At 47.9% G+C, this 18,416-nt stretch overlaps 1 protein-coding gene across 1 annotated transcript in view; it reads left to right on the top strand.

Annotated features, from left to right (window-relative positions):
- The first annotated feature begins 1,656 nt into the window (after positions 1-1,656).
- Positions 1,657-18,416, top strand: part of LOC102369869 (cytochrome P450 4V2-like) — a 31,244-nt gene continuing 14,484 nt past the window's right edge. The window contains exons 1-4 of the mRNA XM_025208085.1: positions 1,657-1,760; positions 5,584-5,669; positions 13,786-13,976; positions 17,207-17,276. Coding sequence (XP_025063870.1) covers positions 1,662-1,760; positions 5,584-5,669; positions 13,786-13,976; positions 17,207-17,276 — 446 coding nt within the window. The 5' untranslated portion in view covers positions 1,657-1,661. The remainder of the gene's footprint in view (positions 1,761-5,583; positions 5,670-13,785; positions 13,977-17,206; positions 17,277-18,416) is intronic.

The raw sequence follows: 18,416 nt of genomic DNA, 5'->3' as shown, positions 1-18,416 counted from the left end.
ACTGCTTTTAGTACCCAAGATAGCTTGTTTAGAGAGAGCTTGGGTATTTCTTCACTGAACAGCAGTGTAGATGATCTGCAGGGATCCTGGTTTTCTCTGTTTAAAAATGGCAAATTCTATTATTTAATCCTCATTTTTCCATGATTAAAATGAAACGCCGCTATATATATATAGGTATCTGTTGAACACAGTGTTTTATTGATATACGTAGAATTTAAAGCAATTTGGAAGTCTACCAGTGCCTCAATCACTACAATAAAATAAATTCTAAACACCCGTAAATTTTGGCATTTGATTTTGGGTTTTTTATCATGGAAAATCAGAGCTCTCCCTGCCCCCTTTGCACACCAGAACATAGGTCCAGCTGCAGCTGTCCCCCCACTGCTTTGTGGTGCTGAGCAGCCCTGAAATGCCAGTGCCCTGTCTATGCCGGTGCCCCCTGCCCCCCCCCAGCCCTGCTGGAGTGGGCCCCAAGCTACCAGGGCTACAGGGCCAGGGACCCAGGTCCACAGCCCCCTGAGCCCGCACAGCAGTGCCTGAGCCCCGACTGCCACCCATAGGAGGCAGCAGCTGCTGCGGCAGAGGGGAGCATGGGGCCCGGCTCCCCTTCCCCCATGGATGGCACAGCTGGAGCAGAGCCTGTAGTGGGGCGGATGTGGGCTGCAAGCTGGGAGCTTGGGCTCCCCACCCTGCTTCCCTCTCCCTGGCAGGGAGGCTCATACAGCCACTAGGAGCCCTGCACTGCCATGTCAAGGTGCCCACTGCCTGCCTGGCAGCAGCAAGGAGCACAACTCTGTGCCACCACCCCCACTGCTGCTGGGCAGGCAGGGGACACCTCACCATGGCAGTGCGGGGTTCACGGTGGTATTGGGCTTCCCCGTCCAGTCCTGCTTTGCCCTGCTGCGCCAGGTCCCGCCTGCTGGGCTGCAGAGGCCCTGAGGCAAGGGCAGCAGGGCAGGGAGCCCTGAGTCCACAGCGGGTAGCCCATGCCTGCGCACGTATAAATCTGAGGGGCACATGCCCCTCATGCTCCCCCAGGATTGTGCTTAGCAGCCAGGAGCTAGCCCCATCCCCCATATGAGCCACCCATGGCCCTGTGGCTGCACATGGCCCTGTATCCCAAGGCCTACCCCAGCTGGGAAGCAGGCCCAGCCTCAGCCCTGCCCAACTCCTTCCCTCCTTCCCCCACCAGAGGCGGCCTCAATTCCCCACCCCACCCTGTCAACTTACCTGCAGGGGATTCTCTCCAAGGCTGCCTAATGGCCCTGTGCACGTGTACATGCGCACTTGCATGTAGCACCCTTTGCCTGACCTCCCTCCTCTTGCTCCCCCAGCCCCTTGCAGGCTGGAACTCTGCCAACCTGCAAGGGGAAATCCACTGTTTCCCACATTTTTCTCCTTTTAAGGGAGAAAATCCAGGTTTTTCCTCCTTTAAATTAGAAAATCTGGGTTTTACTCTGTTTTTCTGTCATGAACAGCAAACCTGGACCCGTGATGATCTGTAAGTGTATCATAATGAAAACAATAAATATGTGCAAAACAAACCTGCTTTGTCAAAGTAAGAAAACTTAAGCTCTAGTGAACTTATTATTAGGTATTACAGAAGAAGGCATCTTTGGTGTTCTTCAACCAGCTTTTTCTTTTCAGGTTTTTTTAAACAAATGTTCCAATATTCTGAAGAATTCAGGAATCGCTCACTGTTAAAAATGTGGATAGGACCATTGCCTCATTTGTTACTGTATCACTCTGACACTGTGGAGGTAAATATGCCTAGCTCATTTTCTAGATACCTGATTGTGCTATTCATGTATTTGGAGCATAAAACACATTTTACATTTCCTCAATGTAATATCTACCATAGGGATATAAAATATTTGAACTGATACTCTTTCACAGTTCAGGAGCAACAGTCTATGAACCATTAGGGCTGAGGGCCCAAAGTAAAGACCAAATAGCCAGTATTAAATTATAAGACCTGCCTTTCATTATATTTTTTTATTTATTTAATAATGAGTGCCTTATTTATTTCATTTCCCCATGTGTGTGTATTAAGTTCTGCTGTTGACCTCTGTGGTTATTTGTGCATATTAATAGATCATCAGTACTCTGTAAAATATAAACTGTAATTTGTAATAATCTTATTTTACTTTTCTGAACACTCCTTGTTTCTCTTTGTTTGAATCAGAAAATATGGGCACATTCAGCCATCTTATTAACCATGACAGTTATTCTTTGACTTAAAATGTGAAGACTGTACAGTAAACATAGATAATGTTTGTCCATACAGCGCTGATAACAGTGATCAATATTTCTTGGGGAAAGAGCTCACTCTCTGCAGCAGTCTGCCTTTGGGTGGGTACACTTCAGCTCTGTGTACTGGAGAGCAAAGGTACTGTATGTGTGCCACTTTTGCCTTCCAAGGGAAAATTCAGGTAAGGGAGGAAAGCACAATACTTTTCATTGGGAAAATTCAGGCATTATTCCCTTGAGTGTTCTCAGTGCAGAGTTGCAGCATGTGGAATAGCATGCAGTCTCATCTTAATTTGGAAGTACATGTGGCATTCCAGTTTTTGTTTCTTCATGTTGATTAAAAATATTTCTGTGGTTCAACATTGAGATGATTATTTTATTTAAGAAACACCAAAACAAGACATTTTTGATAATTGTAACTATCTGCTTGTTATAAAAATCCCATAAACTGACATAGTTATACAAAGCATTTTGATTTTGATGCAAAGTGGTTCCCTCAATTTTTCCAGTCAGTTATACTGGAACATAAGAATTGCTATTTACTGGGCCAGACTATATGTCCATCTAGAGCAGTATCCTGTTTTATATACTAGCAGGGGGTGAACGCTGAGGGGGTAGGGTTAACAGGATGTGCCCAGAATCTTGTACCCCTGCTCCTATCCCATTGCATCTTTTAACAATCAGAGGTTTAGGATATTCAGATTTTGAGACAACACCCCTCTGTACCATGCTCAGTACCTCCATGAATCTGTCTAATCCTCATTTGAACTGGGATAGGCAATCAGGCTCCACAACATCATGTGGCAATGAGTTCCACAATTACACACTTTAAGAAAAATAACTTCCTCTTGTTTTAAACCTCTTACGCAATAGTTCCTCTAGTTCTCGTATTTTGGGAAATCATAAATAATGCGTTTCTATTTACTTTTTCTGCACCATGTAATATTTTGCACAACATCTCTCATGTTCCCCCTCAAGTGTCTTTTTCCAAGTGAAAAAAAAATCCTAGACTATTTAGTCTCTCTTTTTATGGAAACCTCTCCATACCCCTGCTAATCCTTGTTGCCTTTCTTTGTATCTTTTCTAGTTTTTGTACCTTTCTTCTTTTTTTCTTTGTACCTTTTTCTAGTTTTTCTTTTGAGGTATGAGGACCAAAACTGTACACAGTATTCAAGCTATGGCTGCACCATAGATTTATAAAAGGGCATAACAGTACTTTTTATTTTGTTCATAATATCCTTAATTACCAATATGTTATTTTCCTTTCTGACTGCTGCTGAACATTGAGGTGATGTTTTTAGCAAAGTGTCTACAATGATTCTAAGATCTCTTCCCAGTGTGGTAACAGTTCATGAAATATACATGCCTTTCACTGTGCATGTATATTTTGGGTTACTCTTTCCCATGTGCATCACTTTGCATTTATCAACACTGAATTTCATTTGCCATTTTTTGCCCATGCACTCAATTTTGCAAGGTCCTTCTGTAGTTCTTCATGCCCTGCATTGGTTTTCACTGCTCCAAATAATTTTGTGATGTCCACAAATTTGATCACCCCACTATTCACTCCCTTTTCTGTGTCATTTATGAAAATACTAAGCAGCACCAATCCCAGCATATATCCCTGGGGGGCTCTACTATTTCTACTTTCAGTTATGAAAACTGACCATTTATACCCTCTCTTGCTCACTTTTTTTATCCATAAGCCAATTAAGAGCCTGGGAAATAGACTCTTTTCTGGTAGGATGCCTGTAGCAAGGCATGATATGCTTTCTCCTTTAGGGAGCAAGTGGTTTGGGAGGCTGCATATAGGGGGCTAATGAAAGACTCACCTGGCCAAGAGAGGGCTCAGGCTTGAGCTATATAAACCAAGAGCCTAAAATGGTCAGGTGGTCTCTCCCTGGCAGCCATGAAGTGAGGTGGTCCTGGCTTCAGAGCAGCTGGGCTCCTGAAGGGATTTGGATTTATGTCAACAACTCTACAGGCCTGGGAACAGAGACAAGTCCCCTGGACAAGAAAGAATGGGTTTTACAGTCAAGTGGCCTTTGTTGTATGCTAAACCCAGAGAGGGTTTGACATGTCTGTCAGAGGCCTGAGATGCTTCTTTTTTATTTAAGTGGCACAGGTGGTTTAGCCTCGAGCCCTGATGTGGCAGGGTCAAGGCCTACTTGAAGAACTGGTAACCCAGGAATTCCCAGACTAATAGTGGGGCCCAGTCAGAGGCCCGGGAGCCTAGGGAAAGGCTGAACCCAGATCAGAGGGTCCACATGCCCAGGGAAGGGCTAGCTGGGCCAGAGAGTCCACAAATCCAGGGGGCCTAAGCTAGAGGGTTTCCTGTGCCCAGAGAAGGGCTGAGAGCTGGACCATGGGGCCTGGGAGCCCAGAGGAGAGGCTGCCTGTGGCACCAGAAGGCCAGGAGTCCAGAGGGAGATTGCATAAGGGACCAAGGGGTCCAAGGGCCTAAGGGATCAAGTGTATAAATAAGCAACATCAAAGAGAGAGAACATCCACAAGGCTTTGGTCAAAGAGAGAGAACACCCACGAGGCTTTGGGCGTGGAACAGAGCCATGCATTGAGCCCTTAAGGTTATAGGTGCGCTGGAGGTGCACAGATATGCAAGTAGCCCTCGAAGCTACAGGTACGCCGCAGGGGCACAGACGAGCTGAGAAAGGCCCATTGAGCTTAAAGGTTGAAACAAGGCTACTGGGGGTCTGGGAGAGACCTGGTGGTGCCGCAAATAGACTAAGACTCACTTTAAGGCCTGTGGGCAGCTTCCCTTATTCAACCTCTAGTAAGAACAAGGCACGGCAAGTGAGCAATCGAGGGAAGGCTGTAATAGAGACTGAGCCAGGCAGGAGTCACATGGCCACCAGGGGGCATCACAGCCACCCCTCAGGCATGAACCGCCACAATGCCTATCTGCCTTTTTATGAGTCTGGCACATGACCCGTTTCAATGACTTGGTACTATTGCCTGAGCTATGTAAAGTTATTTCTTATTGTAAATGAGTCTTCAAATTTATGCAAGAACAGTTATGGCTTTGAACACATTTTTGCAGGTAGGTGTTTTTTAGTTATTAGTATTTGTTACTTTTTATCATGGTATCCTAGAGTATTCATAATGAACTAAGTGCTATACTGCATTGTGCTGTAAACTGTAAAAAAACAGAACAGAAAGATGGTTCCTTTCCTACAGAGCTCACAATTTAATACAAGCAACAGAAGGATACAGAGAAATAACAGGTGCAAAGGAGGAAACAATAGCATGATAAGCCATTATTGTAACTGATTTTCTAAAGCAGCATTATTCATCCATCTTTTCTTTTATTGATAGGTTATTCTGAGCAGTTCAAAGCTTATAGATAAATCCTCTTTATACACATTTGTACATCCATGGCTTGGCACAGGACTCCTGACAAGGTATAATAGTATGCAAATACAGACCTAATCCATTACATTTATGTATGGTTTTACGTTAAGGTTTAAGATGGAATATATCTTGGTTGCTTTAAGAGTATAATAGATTATATTTCTTCTGAAAATAAGCAGTGTAATGTACTTCTGGATGGGAGGGGGAGAAGGAGCGGGAGGGGTTCTGTCTGGGGGTTGCCCAGCCTCCACTGGAAGGTAGAGCAGGTGGATTGGAGCCTCCTAAGGTGAGGGTGCTCCAGTTCACCCATTGCTCCACTCCAGTATGTGCTGGATAAACCCCAGAAGGGAACCCCTTCCCTACCTTCCCCCTTCCCAACCTGTAACAGCACTCTAGCTGGGAGAGGATAAGGGAAGAGGCTGCAGACATGCAGCCTCTTTTGTTAGATCAGCTCCAAAGTGGAGCTTGATCCTCCATCCTCCCAATCCAACAGTGAACATCTGCTTGGTTGGTAGGGTCGGGCTAACTCATGGCACTTTCTGTGAAGCGCCATGAGTTAGTTAGACTGGGATGCTGCAAGTCTGTTGGCACTCGTGGTGAAAACCAATGGCTGGACAGGCTAATAAGTAACTGCTTTAGGTAGTTCTGGTGTTAGCAGGAAGATTTCTGCTCTAGAATCACTACATCTTGCATCTTACGTTATTGCAATTGTATGTTTTATATGAAACAGACAACCCTGAAGGTAAAGAAACACCACAAAGGCAACAGAAACTGATCACAAATTCCCAAAGAATAGCCTGTAGTGTCATAATATAGGGTGTGCCTGTCACTTTGGAGAGGTAAAAAACCCCACAATTCTTGAATGGATCATGTTATGTAATAAATGTGAGCAGTATTTTACAAGACCGCCCTTGCAAACATAGAACTCCATTCTTTTTTCAAAACAGATTAACTGTTTTAACTTTTCAACCAAAGACAAATCAGTCAATTATAACGCCACAGACTAAAGTAGTATTTCCTCACAAATGACATTTGTATCCTCCTGGGTCTGTGTCATATGTGGCTGTACTCATTTCTACACCCTTCAGTGGGAGCCAAAGACATTTAAAACGGATCCATTAGAATAGACCATCCCAAGACATATGACAGTGTAAACTACCAGAAAGACTCCAAGCAATGCTTTTTTGTACATTGTGTCAGTGGGAGTTCACGTCCAGAATATGCCTGTACAGACTATGTTTCCTGTTTTTTGCTAATTGATAGGAAGATTTGGTTCTGTCTGTCTAATCTAATGGGCGGTACAGTCCTAGGGTGAAGTTCCATGTTACCCTTATACCAGGGGTGAGCAATGATTTGGGCCCAAGGCCACACAGGCAATTTTGGGGAGCTGTCACAGGCCGGTCAGCATGACCACAACAGCCCAGAGCCCATATGCCCTGTGGCTCCTCCCCACCACTGCCACTAGCACCCAGCAGTAACTGAGCACATGGGTCCAGCCCTGGCATCCTCCGCATCCACTCCAGACTCACCCCAGCCAGAGCGGGCCATCTTTGGACCCTCCAGGACCTAGGTGTACTGCCCCAACCCTGCCCCATACCTACTGTGGAACACCCGCCCACTATGAGCAGCAGTGGCAGTAGCGGCAGCTGGGCAAAAGCTGTTGCTGGGTGCAGAAGAAAAGTGGCTATCCCCTGCTTGCCGCTGCTGGGCCCCTCTTGCTGCAACCACCCAGAGCCCATGCTTGGGCTGCCCTGCAACTCCTCTCGACTGCCATAACTACCACCACTAATGTCGCTTCTGGTCAGCCCAGCAGGGCAGTGGTGGCAATGGAAAGGAGCCACAGGGCAGCCTGGGTGCAGGTTCTGGGCAGCCTCAGCAAGAAAGGCCTGGCAGCAGTGAGGGGGGGGCACCCACCTTTTCTCCATGCCATGCAGCAACTCCTGCCCAGCTGCCACTGATGCCACCACCGCTTATTGTGGACAGGTGGTCTGAAGCAGGCACGGGGCAGGCTGGGGTTAGGGCTGTGCACATAGGTCCCAGCTGGTCCGCACCAGCTGCAGTGAGTCCAGAGTGGGTGCAGGGCCAGCTGGGGCCGTGGCTGTGCACTTGGGTCCCTGCCAGTATCCATGGCGCTGGGGCCAGTGGCAGCCAGAAGAAGCCACTGCCTAGAACTGGAGTCCAGCTGTGGAGCTGCCCTAGTCCCGCTGTGTGCCCGAGCCAGATGGCAGCTGGGCCAGGTGGCAGCTGGGCCAGGTGGGACTGAGGGACTTGGCATGGGCCAGACAGAGTTCCTCTGTGGGCCAGATCCAGTTTGCAGGCCACATTTTGCCTACCCCTGCCTCATACAAAGGGCACTTAAAATAAAAGCATCCACATGTTAAAGCTCATTAACTCATGTTAAATGCTCTCTGAGTGTCTCAAAGTTATGCCACTTCAGGCAAGGTTGAACCCTGGGCTGTGCTACCTAGCTCGTGTTAGGTTAATTTCAGGCTGCTCCATGAAGATAAAACAAGCCATTTGCAGCTCTCTAGCATCCCAGGATGTACTGTTCCCCCTGCTCCCCCAACTTCTGCTCCGTGGATGAACTTTCCACCCTCCCAAACTCTACTGTGCAGGAGGTGGTACTGACCAGGAGCAGGTGGGGCAGTGCCCATGCCATGTTGGGAATTGCAGTGGCAGGGAACATTTTGCTGGGAGGTGGAGAGGCATGAGCATTGTGACTTCCCTTTGCAGGCCCCTGTGGTCCTGACCTGGGGCCAGGGATGGGGAGAGAGAGCAATGCTTCAGGAAGCTTTCCACCAACCACTGCCAACCTGATCTCAACCCCACTGGCCTTCCCAGAAGAGGGCCATGCTTTTTACCTGGAGCTGAACAGATGCTGCAGACAAGTTCAATTACCTTGGTTACCTGAAGTTAATTGAAATTTTCTCACGCTGCTAGTCTAGCGGTTCTCAACCTTTTGCACCTTACATCCCATGTACTATTTTGTCAAAAAACCTTGGTCCCACCATGATAAAAACAAAACCCCACAAAATTGCACTGTTTGAGATATCTCTTGATCCATCTATTTGAAGTGCAAAAAATTTATTTTTTTCAATTGGGCAATGAGTTGAAGTCCCACCTACACAACTTTTGAGTCCCACCAGTAGGACAAATCCCAGTGGTTGAGAAACACTGGCCTAGTCCATTTCCCACAAGTGCTACCACCTCTCCCCTGCCCAGGCAGCTTACTAGGGGCTTTGGCTTCCCGCTGCACCCCACATTCCCATCCTGGGAAGCTGTGCTGGGGGGTGTGGCTAGTCTGGGCTGAACTGGCCAGAGCGGGGTTTAATTCCTCCCTCTCTATCCCACCAGCAGGGACCCAAGTGCGGTGTGACGGACGCTCTCTGCTTGCTGCTGCAGCAGTGGGCACCATGGCCCCTGAGGCAGAGGCGGCAGGGAGGAGAGTTAGCCGCCCTTCTACTCCCACTGGCAGCCAGGTCTGCCTGCCCTCGCTGCTGTGCTCTGTGCCCAGGAATAGGCCCCCTGCTGACCCCTTCACTGGACAACAGAGGGAGGAGGAATAACCCCTGTCCCTGCTCCCTATCCCAAGGGGCCCTGCCCACCGGCATCTTGCCATGCCCCGCTCCCTGGGGCTGCAGCAGCTGGCATCTGCCCAGTCCAGCTGCAGCCGTCATTCAGCCTGGGCTCGGGGCCAGCAGCTAAATAAGCCCCTTTTGGCCAGGAGGGGGCTGGCCCTGAGCACAGAGGGGTGGCAGTTGTGCCAGGCAGACCTCACTGCAGTGTCAGCAGCTGAACAAGCCCCTTTCTGTTGGGAGGGTGCTTGCCACAGAAAGGCTACTGGCACCGCAGCAGTGAGAGGAGAACACCCAGCAGACCCTGCTCTGGTCCCTGCCAGTGGGATAGAGAGGAGGAAATTAAACTGATCCCTGAGCAGACTGCCACCCCTGCCTGTCCCTACTCTGGCTGGGGAGCAGAGGAGCAGGACCAGCCTGGCTGGGCTGGATCAGAGACCCCAGCCCAGAGAGCATGCCGGGATGCTGGGGGACTCTGGTTTAACCTAAACCAGCAAGGGGTCTGAGACAGACATTGCATAAACCACTTTGAGCCAAATCAGTTAAGTCTGATACTACATTCAACCAGGTTTATCTCAAACCTGTTTCAGCCATTTTGAAACTGGTTTATGTGCATTGAATGTCTGTTCTGTTGCAGGTTTAAACCAGTTTCTGATCGCTTAAACTGGCTTATGTGTAATGTCTGTCCCTAGCCTTGGGGTTCAGTGCAGCAGGAGCAAGTTGCTGCGCAAAGCAGGGAAGCATTCTTCCACTCAGCTTCCTGCTGCCACTGGACAAAATCCCAGTGGCTCTGCTCCCAGCATGGAGCTTCTGGAGCATGGAGCTAGAGGGCACAGGCAACTGGTAGGGGGGGCACAGAGGCGCATGTGCCCCGCCTGAGGTTGGTCCCCGACTCGGCACTGCTCAGAACAGAGCAATTTTTTTGGCACATGGGCTGGTGGCATGTTCAGGGCGGAGGGAGAGGGGTGGGCACTAAGCCATGGCACAGAAGTATAGGAATGGATACGGGGCTTTGGACTCGCCCACAAATTGTGCCCACCCCCCAGACTTAGGAGGCACCAGTCACCCGTGATGCAGGAAGTGAGGAAGCATGCTTCCCTGTGGCTCTGTGTTGCCACCATGCTAAACTATGGCAGCTCTGACTCCCAGCATGGAGCCGCCAGAGCAGGGAGTGGGGCAGCTGCATGCTGGAAGCAGAGTTGCCAGTATTTTTAGGAGAGCAGAACACAGCTGTGGGGAAGCATGTAGAGCTAGAGCCCAGGTGTCCTGGCTCCTAGCAGTGCCCCTACTCGTCTGTGCTAGCTGCAAGCCATAGCTGTGCAGGAAGAAACAATATCAGCAACACGCAAGTCCTTGACTTCAGGAAAGCCGACTTTGACAAGCTCAGGAGGCTTGTCAGTGAGGCCCTAAGGGACCGTGACCACAGGGAGAGGGGAGTTCAAGAGGAGTGGTTGCTCCTCAAGGGAGCGATCCTCAATGCACAGACTAAGTCTATTCCATCTCGGAGGAAAGGCAGCAAGAGGGCACAGCAGCCCCCCTGGCTCTCCAGGGACCTAGCAGATCTCCTGAGGCTAAAAAGAAAGGCCTACAAAGGGTGGAGGATGGGAGTCACCTCCAAGGAGGATTATTCTGCACTGGTCCGGTCCTGTAGGGAGCATACCAGGAAAGCCAAGGCTGCAACTGAACTCCAGCTAGCTTTGAGCATCAAGGACAATAAGAAGTCCTTTTTCAGATACGTGGGGAGCCGGAGGAAAAGCAGGGGCAACATTGGACCCCCGCTGAACCAGATGGGGCAACTGACAACTGACGCCCAGGAAAAAGCCAACCTATTAAATAGGTACTTTGCGTCAGTCTTTCATCAGTCCCATGGGACGCCCATGCCCGCTACAGGGCCAGGAAGTCCGGGTGAGGGTGATCCCCTGCCCTCCATTAATGCTGACTTTGTGAAGGAACATCTTGAGAAGCTGGATACCTTCAAGTCAGCTGGCCCTGACAATCTTCACCCCAGGGTACTCAAGGAGCTCGCAATCATCATAGCCCAGCCTCTAGCACGGATTTTTGAAAACTCTTGGCACTCTGGTGTAGTGCCCGAAGACTGGAAGAAGGCCAATGTGGTGCCTATCTTCAAGAAAGGGAGGAAAGTGGATCTGGCTAACTATAGGCCCATCAGCCTGACTTCTATCCCGGGGAAGATCTTAGAAAAGTTTATTAAAGAGGCCATCCTTAATGGACTGGCCGACGCCAACATCTTAAGGGATAGCCAGCACGGGTTTGTTGCGGGTAGGTCTTGCTTGACCAATCTCATTTCCTTCTACGACCAGGTGACCTATCACCTGGACAAGGGAGAAGAGATTGATGTCATATATCTTGACTTCAAAAAAGCCTTCGATCTGGTGTCCCATGATCGCCTCTTGGAGAAACTGGCCAATTGTCGCCTTGGGTCCTCCACGATCCGCTGGCTGGAAAATTGGCTCCGGGGTCGGACCCAGAGGGTAGTAATCGATGGAAGTCACTCATCGTGGTGTCCTGTGACCAGTGGGGTCCCCCAAGGCTCTGTCCTTGGACCCATACTGTTCAACATCTTCATTAATGATGTGGACACTGGAGTCAGAAGCGGACTGGCCAAGTTCGCCGATGACACCAAACTTTGGGGCAAAGCATCCACACCAGAAGACAGGCAGGTTATCCAGGCTGACCTGGACAGGCTCAGCAAGTGGGCGGACGAGAATCTGATGGTGTTCAACGCCGATAAATGCAAGGTTCTCCACCTTGGGAAAAAAAACCCGCAGCATCCTTATGGGCTCGGCAGTGCTATGTTGGCTAGCACTATGGAAGAAAGAGACTTGGGGGTCATCATTGACCACGAGATGAACATGAGCCTGCAATGCGATGCGGCGGCTAGTAAAGCGACCAAAACGCTGGCTTTCATCCATAGATGCTTCTCAAGCAAATCCCGGGACGTCATTCTCCCCCTGTACTCGGCCTTAGTGAGGCCGCAGCTGGAGTACTGTGTCCAGTTTTGGGCTCCACAATTCAAAAAGGATGTGGAGAAGCTTGAGAGAGTCCAGAGAAGAGCCACGTGCATGATCAGAGGTCAGGGAAGCAGACCCTACGATGACAGGCTGAGAGCCCTGGGGCTCTTTCGCCTGAAAAAGCGCAGGCTCAGGGGTGATCTGATGGCCACCTACAAGTTTATCAGGGGTGACCACCTGTATCTGGGGGAACGTTTGTTCTCCAGAGCGCCCCAAGGGATGACGAGGTCGAATGGTCACAAACTACTTCAAGATCATTTCAGGCTGGACATAAGGAAGAACTTCTTTACTGTCCGAGCCCCCAAGGTCTGGAACAGCCTGCCACCGGAGGTGGTTCAAGCGCCTTCATTGAACACCTTCAAGATGAAACTGGATGCTTATCTTGCTGGGATCCTATGACCCCAGCTGACTTCCTGCCCTTTGGGCGGGGGGCTGGACTCGATGATCTTCCGAGGTCCCTTCCAGCCCTGATGTCTATGAAATCTATGAAATCTATGAAATATTAACCCTTAACATGAGACTGCTCACAGCACATTCTAACTTGAATGCTGCTTAACATTCCAGAGATTCAGTACTCTCTGGGTGTAACGTGTAACTCAGCGGTGGACAAAATGCAGCCTGTGGGCCAGATGTGGCCCACCAGGCCATTCTATCCAGCCTACGGGCCCCTAAAAATGTAGAAAGTTAATATTTATCTACTCCTGGCTGCCTGTCATGCGACCCTCGATGCCTTGCCAAAACTCAGTAAGCAGCCTTCTGCCCAAAATAATACCCCGCCCCTGGTGTAACTTCACCCTTACTCCTCTAATATACTGTTTCATAAGTTGAATTATACTATTAACATTGCAAGCAAAATTTGGTTATTTCCATTAAAATCAGTCAGATGTAGATTGGTGCTACATCCAACTTAATTTGTCAATATGACTGCATATGTGAACAGTATATGCCAGCAAAAGCATTTGAAAGCATAAGTGTGTTTGGCTCTGATTATTGGCTTGGTTAACTGACACTGTAATTGGTTAGAGGTTTCAGATGAATGCTTGCATCATACAATACTTAATGCAGACTCTTGTAGTTAGCAAATGTACCACTTCAGTTCCTGTGTGTAATGTAATTACTTACCTTGTATGTATTTCATTTTTCATATGAAAGAGTCTATAAAAGGTGGCTAAATTTTATTTCCCATTTTACAGACTGGGAAACAGATGTACCAGTTGGTGAAGTAACTTCTCCAAGGCTGTATAACATGTAACTGGCAGAGTTGTGAACAAAACCCATTTTTCTTTACCCATCCTGCTGCTGGACCATGCTGCCTCTTTGTAGATGTGCAGAATAGGCTTGATGTGTATCAAATGGCAGGATATAATTAGCTTATTCTCAGCCTGAATTCATCTCAGCAGTGAACATGCTTCAACTACTGGCAGCTTTTTAAAGTTCAGCATTAAAAATCATGTTACTAGCTGTAGCTGTTGTTATACCAGGAGTATATATTCTCCTGGAAATGTTCTTGTTTCTTTTGTGAAATGAATTTGTCATACTTAATTTTCTTTGGTTTGTAGCACTGGAGATAAATGGCGGACCAGGAGAAAAATGATAACACCCACCTTCCACTTCACAATCTTGACTGATTTTCTAGAAGTCATGAATGAACAAGCCAATATTTTGGTTGAGAAATTTAAAAAACATGTTGACAAAGAACCATTTGATTGCTTTCTAGACATTACTCTGTGCGCCCTGGATATAATCTGTGGTAAGTCCTTGGTGTGATTCAAATACAGCTTGTAAAGCAATTTCCATGTTTATTTAGCATATGCTGTTTCAGTATATTGTTTCAGCCATTTTAAGGTTATGTCATCACCAGTGTGAAGAGCCTGAAGGCCACTCGGTAGCATTGTAAATGGACACAAATCAACAATGTGGGACATGGTTTGAACTTGTCCACAGGGGCATTTGCTGTCATTGCAAAGGCTGCACTGGTATGGGTCTGCGGCATGGTGACTGTTCAGTTTGAAAATGGTTGAGAAGTGACCAATAATGGTGTGGGCAGTTAAATTCTGGTTGACTGACTGTAATGTCAGAGATGATGTAGTGATTGATTGGTACTTGTGCTGACTATTCTTTATGGCAAGAAAAGTCAAAGGGTTTTGAAAGGGTGGACCATATTGCCAGAAAAGTCTGGCAAGTAAGTCATATGTCTGACTTACTTGCCAGACATTAAACCTAATCGGTCTGATGTTACCATCGAGTATGAGTTCCACACTTGAAAAATCATAATCTTGGGTGGCAAAGACACAGTCATCAGCATAAACAAATTTTTGTTAGCTGGTCACAGGCAGTCTCATGAATGTACAGGTTGAAAAGAAGAGATGCCAGTACTGATTTCTGAAGAGGCCATTGGTTTGATGTCTCCAAGAGCTAGTTCAGTTGGCCAGGTGGACCCTAAGGCATCAACCACACAGTAATAGTTTGACTGTCAGTCAAGTCTTTCATCAGTCCCATGGGACGCCCATGCCCGCTACAGGGCCAGGAAGTCCGGGTGAGGGTGATCCCCTGCAGGGGTCCATAGAGTATGGAAAATATGCCAAAAGCTGGGTTGTCCCTTCCATCCCACAGACCCCATTGATTTCCTGCAGGGCAGGAATCCCCCCTTGCAGAGCAGCTTGCAAGATCAGGGTAAATCCATTTCTAGTAACAGACTTTCTCACGCACCCTACCCACTACATTCACGTTTCTCCACTTAGCCCACCTTGGCATCCTTCTGAACCCTGTTATTTTTCAAAACTATTTGGAGAATAGAGAGTGAGTTCTGAATGCCAGCAAGCAACTCTGCCTCTACTGAACCAAGCGGAGAAAGCAGTTGCACTTGAATTTCCCAATTGCCAATTCTCCTTTTTCCTTTCTAACACCAGAATGGAAAGAGCTTTTAGCAAAACTCTCTCTCTAACTTTAGCGGCTGCTCCAGTACCATATAAGGAGACGGGCCATTTCCAAGATCCAAAATATTGAGGGTTTCAGGAGGTTGAGAAAATGGCGAGTTCATATTTATACAGAAACAAGTGGTATGTCAATCCAAATCACAGAACCCGTGCAAAATGCACTCTCTGACAGGAACGCCGCTAAGCAGCGGCGTTCAGCGCCTCGTTTTTAGGCAATCGTCAGGTAAAGCTCCATCTAGAATAGATTGAACTAAAGCAAGATGACAGGAACTGGGAACCCCCAAATCCGAAAGAAATAGCTTTAGGGATGAAAAAGGAGAGTGTGTAAATAGCAAAAGTAGAGGTACCACATTTTGGAGCCAATTGCTTTAGAGAATAAGTGTGTTTTTAAAAACGGATTAAAATAGATTTCTGCAATGGAGGAGCAGGGAGTGCACAAACATTTTTATTTTTGCTCTCAAGCAAATCCCGGGACGTCATTCTCCCCCTGTACTCGGCCTTAGTGAGGCCGCAGCTGGAGTACTGTGTCCAGTTTTGGGCTCCACAATTCAAAAAGGATGTGGAGAAGCTTGAGAGAGTCCAGAGAAGAGCCACGCGCATGATCAGAGGTCAGGGAAGCAGACCCTACGATGACAGGCTGAGAGCCCTGGGGCTCTTTAGCCTGAAAAAGCGCAGGCTCAGGGGTGATCTGATGGCCACCTACAAGTTTATCAGGGGTGACCACCAGTATCTGGGGGAACGTTTGTTCACCAGAGCGCCCCAAGGGATGACGAGGTCGAATGGTCACAAACTACTTCAAGATCGTTTCAGGCTGGACATAAGGAAGAACTTCTTTACTGTCCGAGCCCCCAAGGTCTGGAACAGCCTGCCACCGGAGGTGGTTCAAGCGCCTTCATTGAACACCTTCAAGATGAAACTGGATGCTTATCTTGCTGGGATCCTATGACCCCAGCTGACTTCCTGCCCTTTGGGCGGGGGGCTGGACTCGATGATCTTCTGAGGTCCCTTCCAGCCCTGATGTCTATGAAATCTATGAAATCTATGACTAAGCAGGTGGCCCAATGAGGCAGAATTCCTGATATTTTTGCAAGAAGACCAGTATGCCAGATAGTGTCATATGTTGCTGTTAAATTGAGGAAGACAACACCAATCTTCAGGTTTTTCTGACAGCCATTTCCAATGAAGGTGGTTAGGGCTAGAACTTGATTGCAAGTGCTCCAGCCATGGCAAAATCCTGCTTGGTCTGGGCTTAGAGCAGAATCAGTTACTGGAGAAATATGTTGCAGAGCTAGTCTCTCAAGTTTCTTATAGCAAACACTTGGGAGGGAGACTGGTTGGTAAATTGTTGCTGATTGTAGGTCTTTGCCAGTCTTGCGTAGGCCAATGATTTTTGCTCAGTCCAATGCTGATGGAATTTGTGGAATTTCCATATTATCTTAATTGAATGGGCTGATTTATGTATCCATATATTTATCTGACTAATCAATTATGTCTTATGAACCCTAAGTTCATGGGTGGCAAGTGGAAAAAGAGCCCAAAACAAGGGAGATCTAAAGGAAATGGAGTATTAGGATTAGGTTCAGAAGAACATACCTTCTAAAAAAGAAAGCCATACATAAATATTTGCAAGTTTTTGAGTACAAATACCATTCATTAAACTGAGGAAGCATCTGCAGATGATCTGTGCTCTTCCTAGATGGAGTAGTAAATCAGCCAGAGGCCAGTAGGTATGCAAGAAAGCCAGTCAGTTAAAATATAGATTGAGGTTGTCAGTAGGTGAGAGAGGTTTGGGGGAACCCTGACTCTCATCCATTGACTACAGCTACATTCATTCCCTTCCCCCCTGCATCTCTGCAAGTAATAATATTTCCAAGTATTTGAGTTGGTCTAATAAATGATAATGGATTTACCCAAATAATCTTGTCTGCCTGTGTTCTTAGACCAACACAGCTACAACCTACACCCCTGCAAGCAATAGATGAATGTATGATGTCAGTTTACTTATGACTCCACACATATATATCTTACTTTTTGCTTCTCCTAGAAACTGCAATGGGCAAGAATATTGGTGCACAGAACAATAAGGATTCAGAATATGTCCGTGCTGTTTACAAGTAAGTGTAGACCTTTTACATCTGCCTAATGATTCTGTTTATCTTAGGCTTGAGAATGCAAATGTCTGCAGTAGCACATGATGACTTACGAAAGCAAAACGTACTTCTGTTGCAGATCTAGACCTTTGCAAGGACATCCATTCCCTCCAGCAAAATACCCTCTGCTTTGCTTTAAGCTCTGCCTTGCCCATTTGTGGGAATGAGCAAAGAAATGTATAAAGGAGTTTATATGGAGGTAGAATGACAGTGCAGTAGAGCAGAGGTGTCATCTATATGCCTGTGGGCCAGATTTGGCCTTTGAAGCCCTTTCCCAGAGGGGCTGGGAATTTGAGGGTGGGGTGAGTGTGGTCAGGGCCTGCTGCTGAATTCCCAGCTACTGAGCCCCACTGGGGATGTGTACTGGGGGTGGAGGGCTGCATTAATACTCATGATGCTGCTTGCCCTGCCACCACAGCTGGATCCAGATCTGGCTTGGGCACTCTGCAGTCCAGATCTGGCATGCAAGGATCTCTAAGATCTGTGTCTGGGCCTGTCAGTGCAGGTGACTTGGACACTCCTGCAGTAGTGGAATGTTTACACTCTGGGTATGTCTACATGCGCTATTGAGGTGCATTAGGTTTACTATGCAGTAAGCATGCCCTGGGAAGGCATCTACACGTGCAGCTTCTTGAGAACAGATTTGCTTCTTATGGGAGTAGGCGATCCAGGCCTCTTCCTGCCCTGTTCTGCCTCCCTGCAGCAGCCAGGGGGAGCTGCAGACTTTGGCTGCAGCTGTCCAGGTGCAGGGGCACTTTTAAAAAAGGCAGCCCCATACATTGTTCACTGGCCACATGCTTTTCTGGCCCAGAACAGTCTGCAGCCGTCTGGCATAGCCCTCTGTGATTAGTGTCTGCAGAGCCTGTGCCCAGCATGCAATGGCTGTTGTACACCCATGCCCTGGCAGCGACAGCCAGCACTATAGGCTTCTGTTTTCTGTCATGCTCACTGGGCTTTGCAGCCGCAGTAACCACCACTTGGCCCAGGTCAGCCTCAACACTGTCTGCCTCCATGTGCCACATAGCCACATGGCCAGGTGCATGGCTCCATCTATGTCCGGCTGCCCCTGCGCTGTCACTTACCAGCCGCTGGACCTCCTCCTGG

The sequence above is a fragment of the Alligator sinensis genome, unplaced genomic scaffold (genome assembly GCF_000455745.1).
Source record: "Alligator sinensis unplaced genomic scaffold, ASM45574v1 scaffold528_1, whole genome shotgun sequence".
NCBI classification, from domain to species: domain Eukaryota; kingdom Metazoa; phylum Chordata; order Crocodylia; family Alligatoridae; genus Alligator; species Alligator sinensis.
The sequence above is the reverse complement of the archived record's forward strand: the minus strand, read 5'-3'. Positions and strand labels throughout refer to the sequence as shown.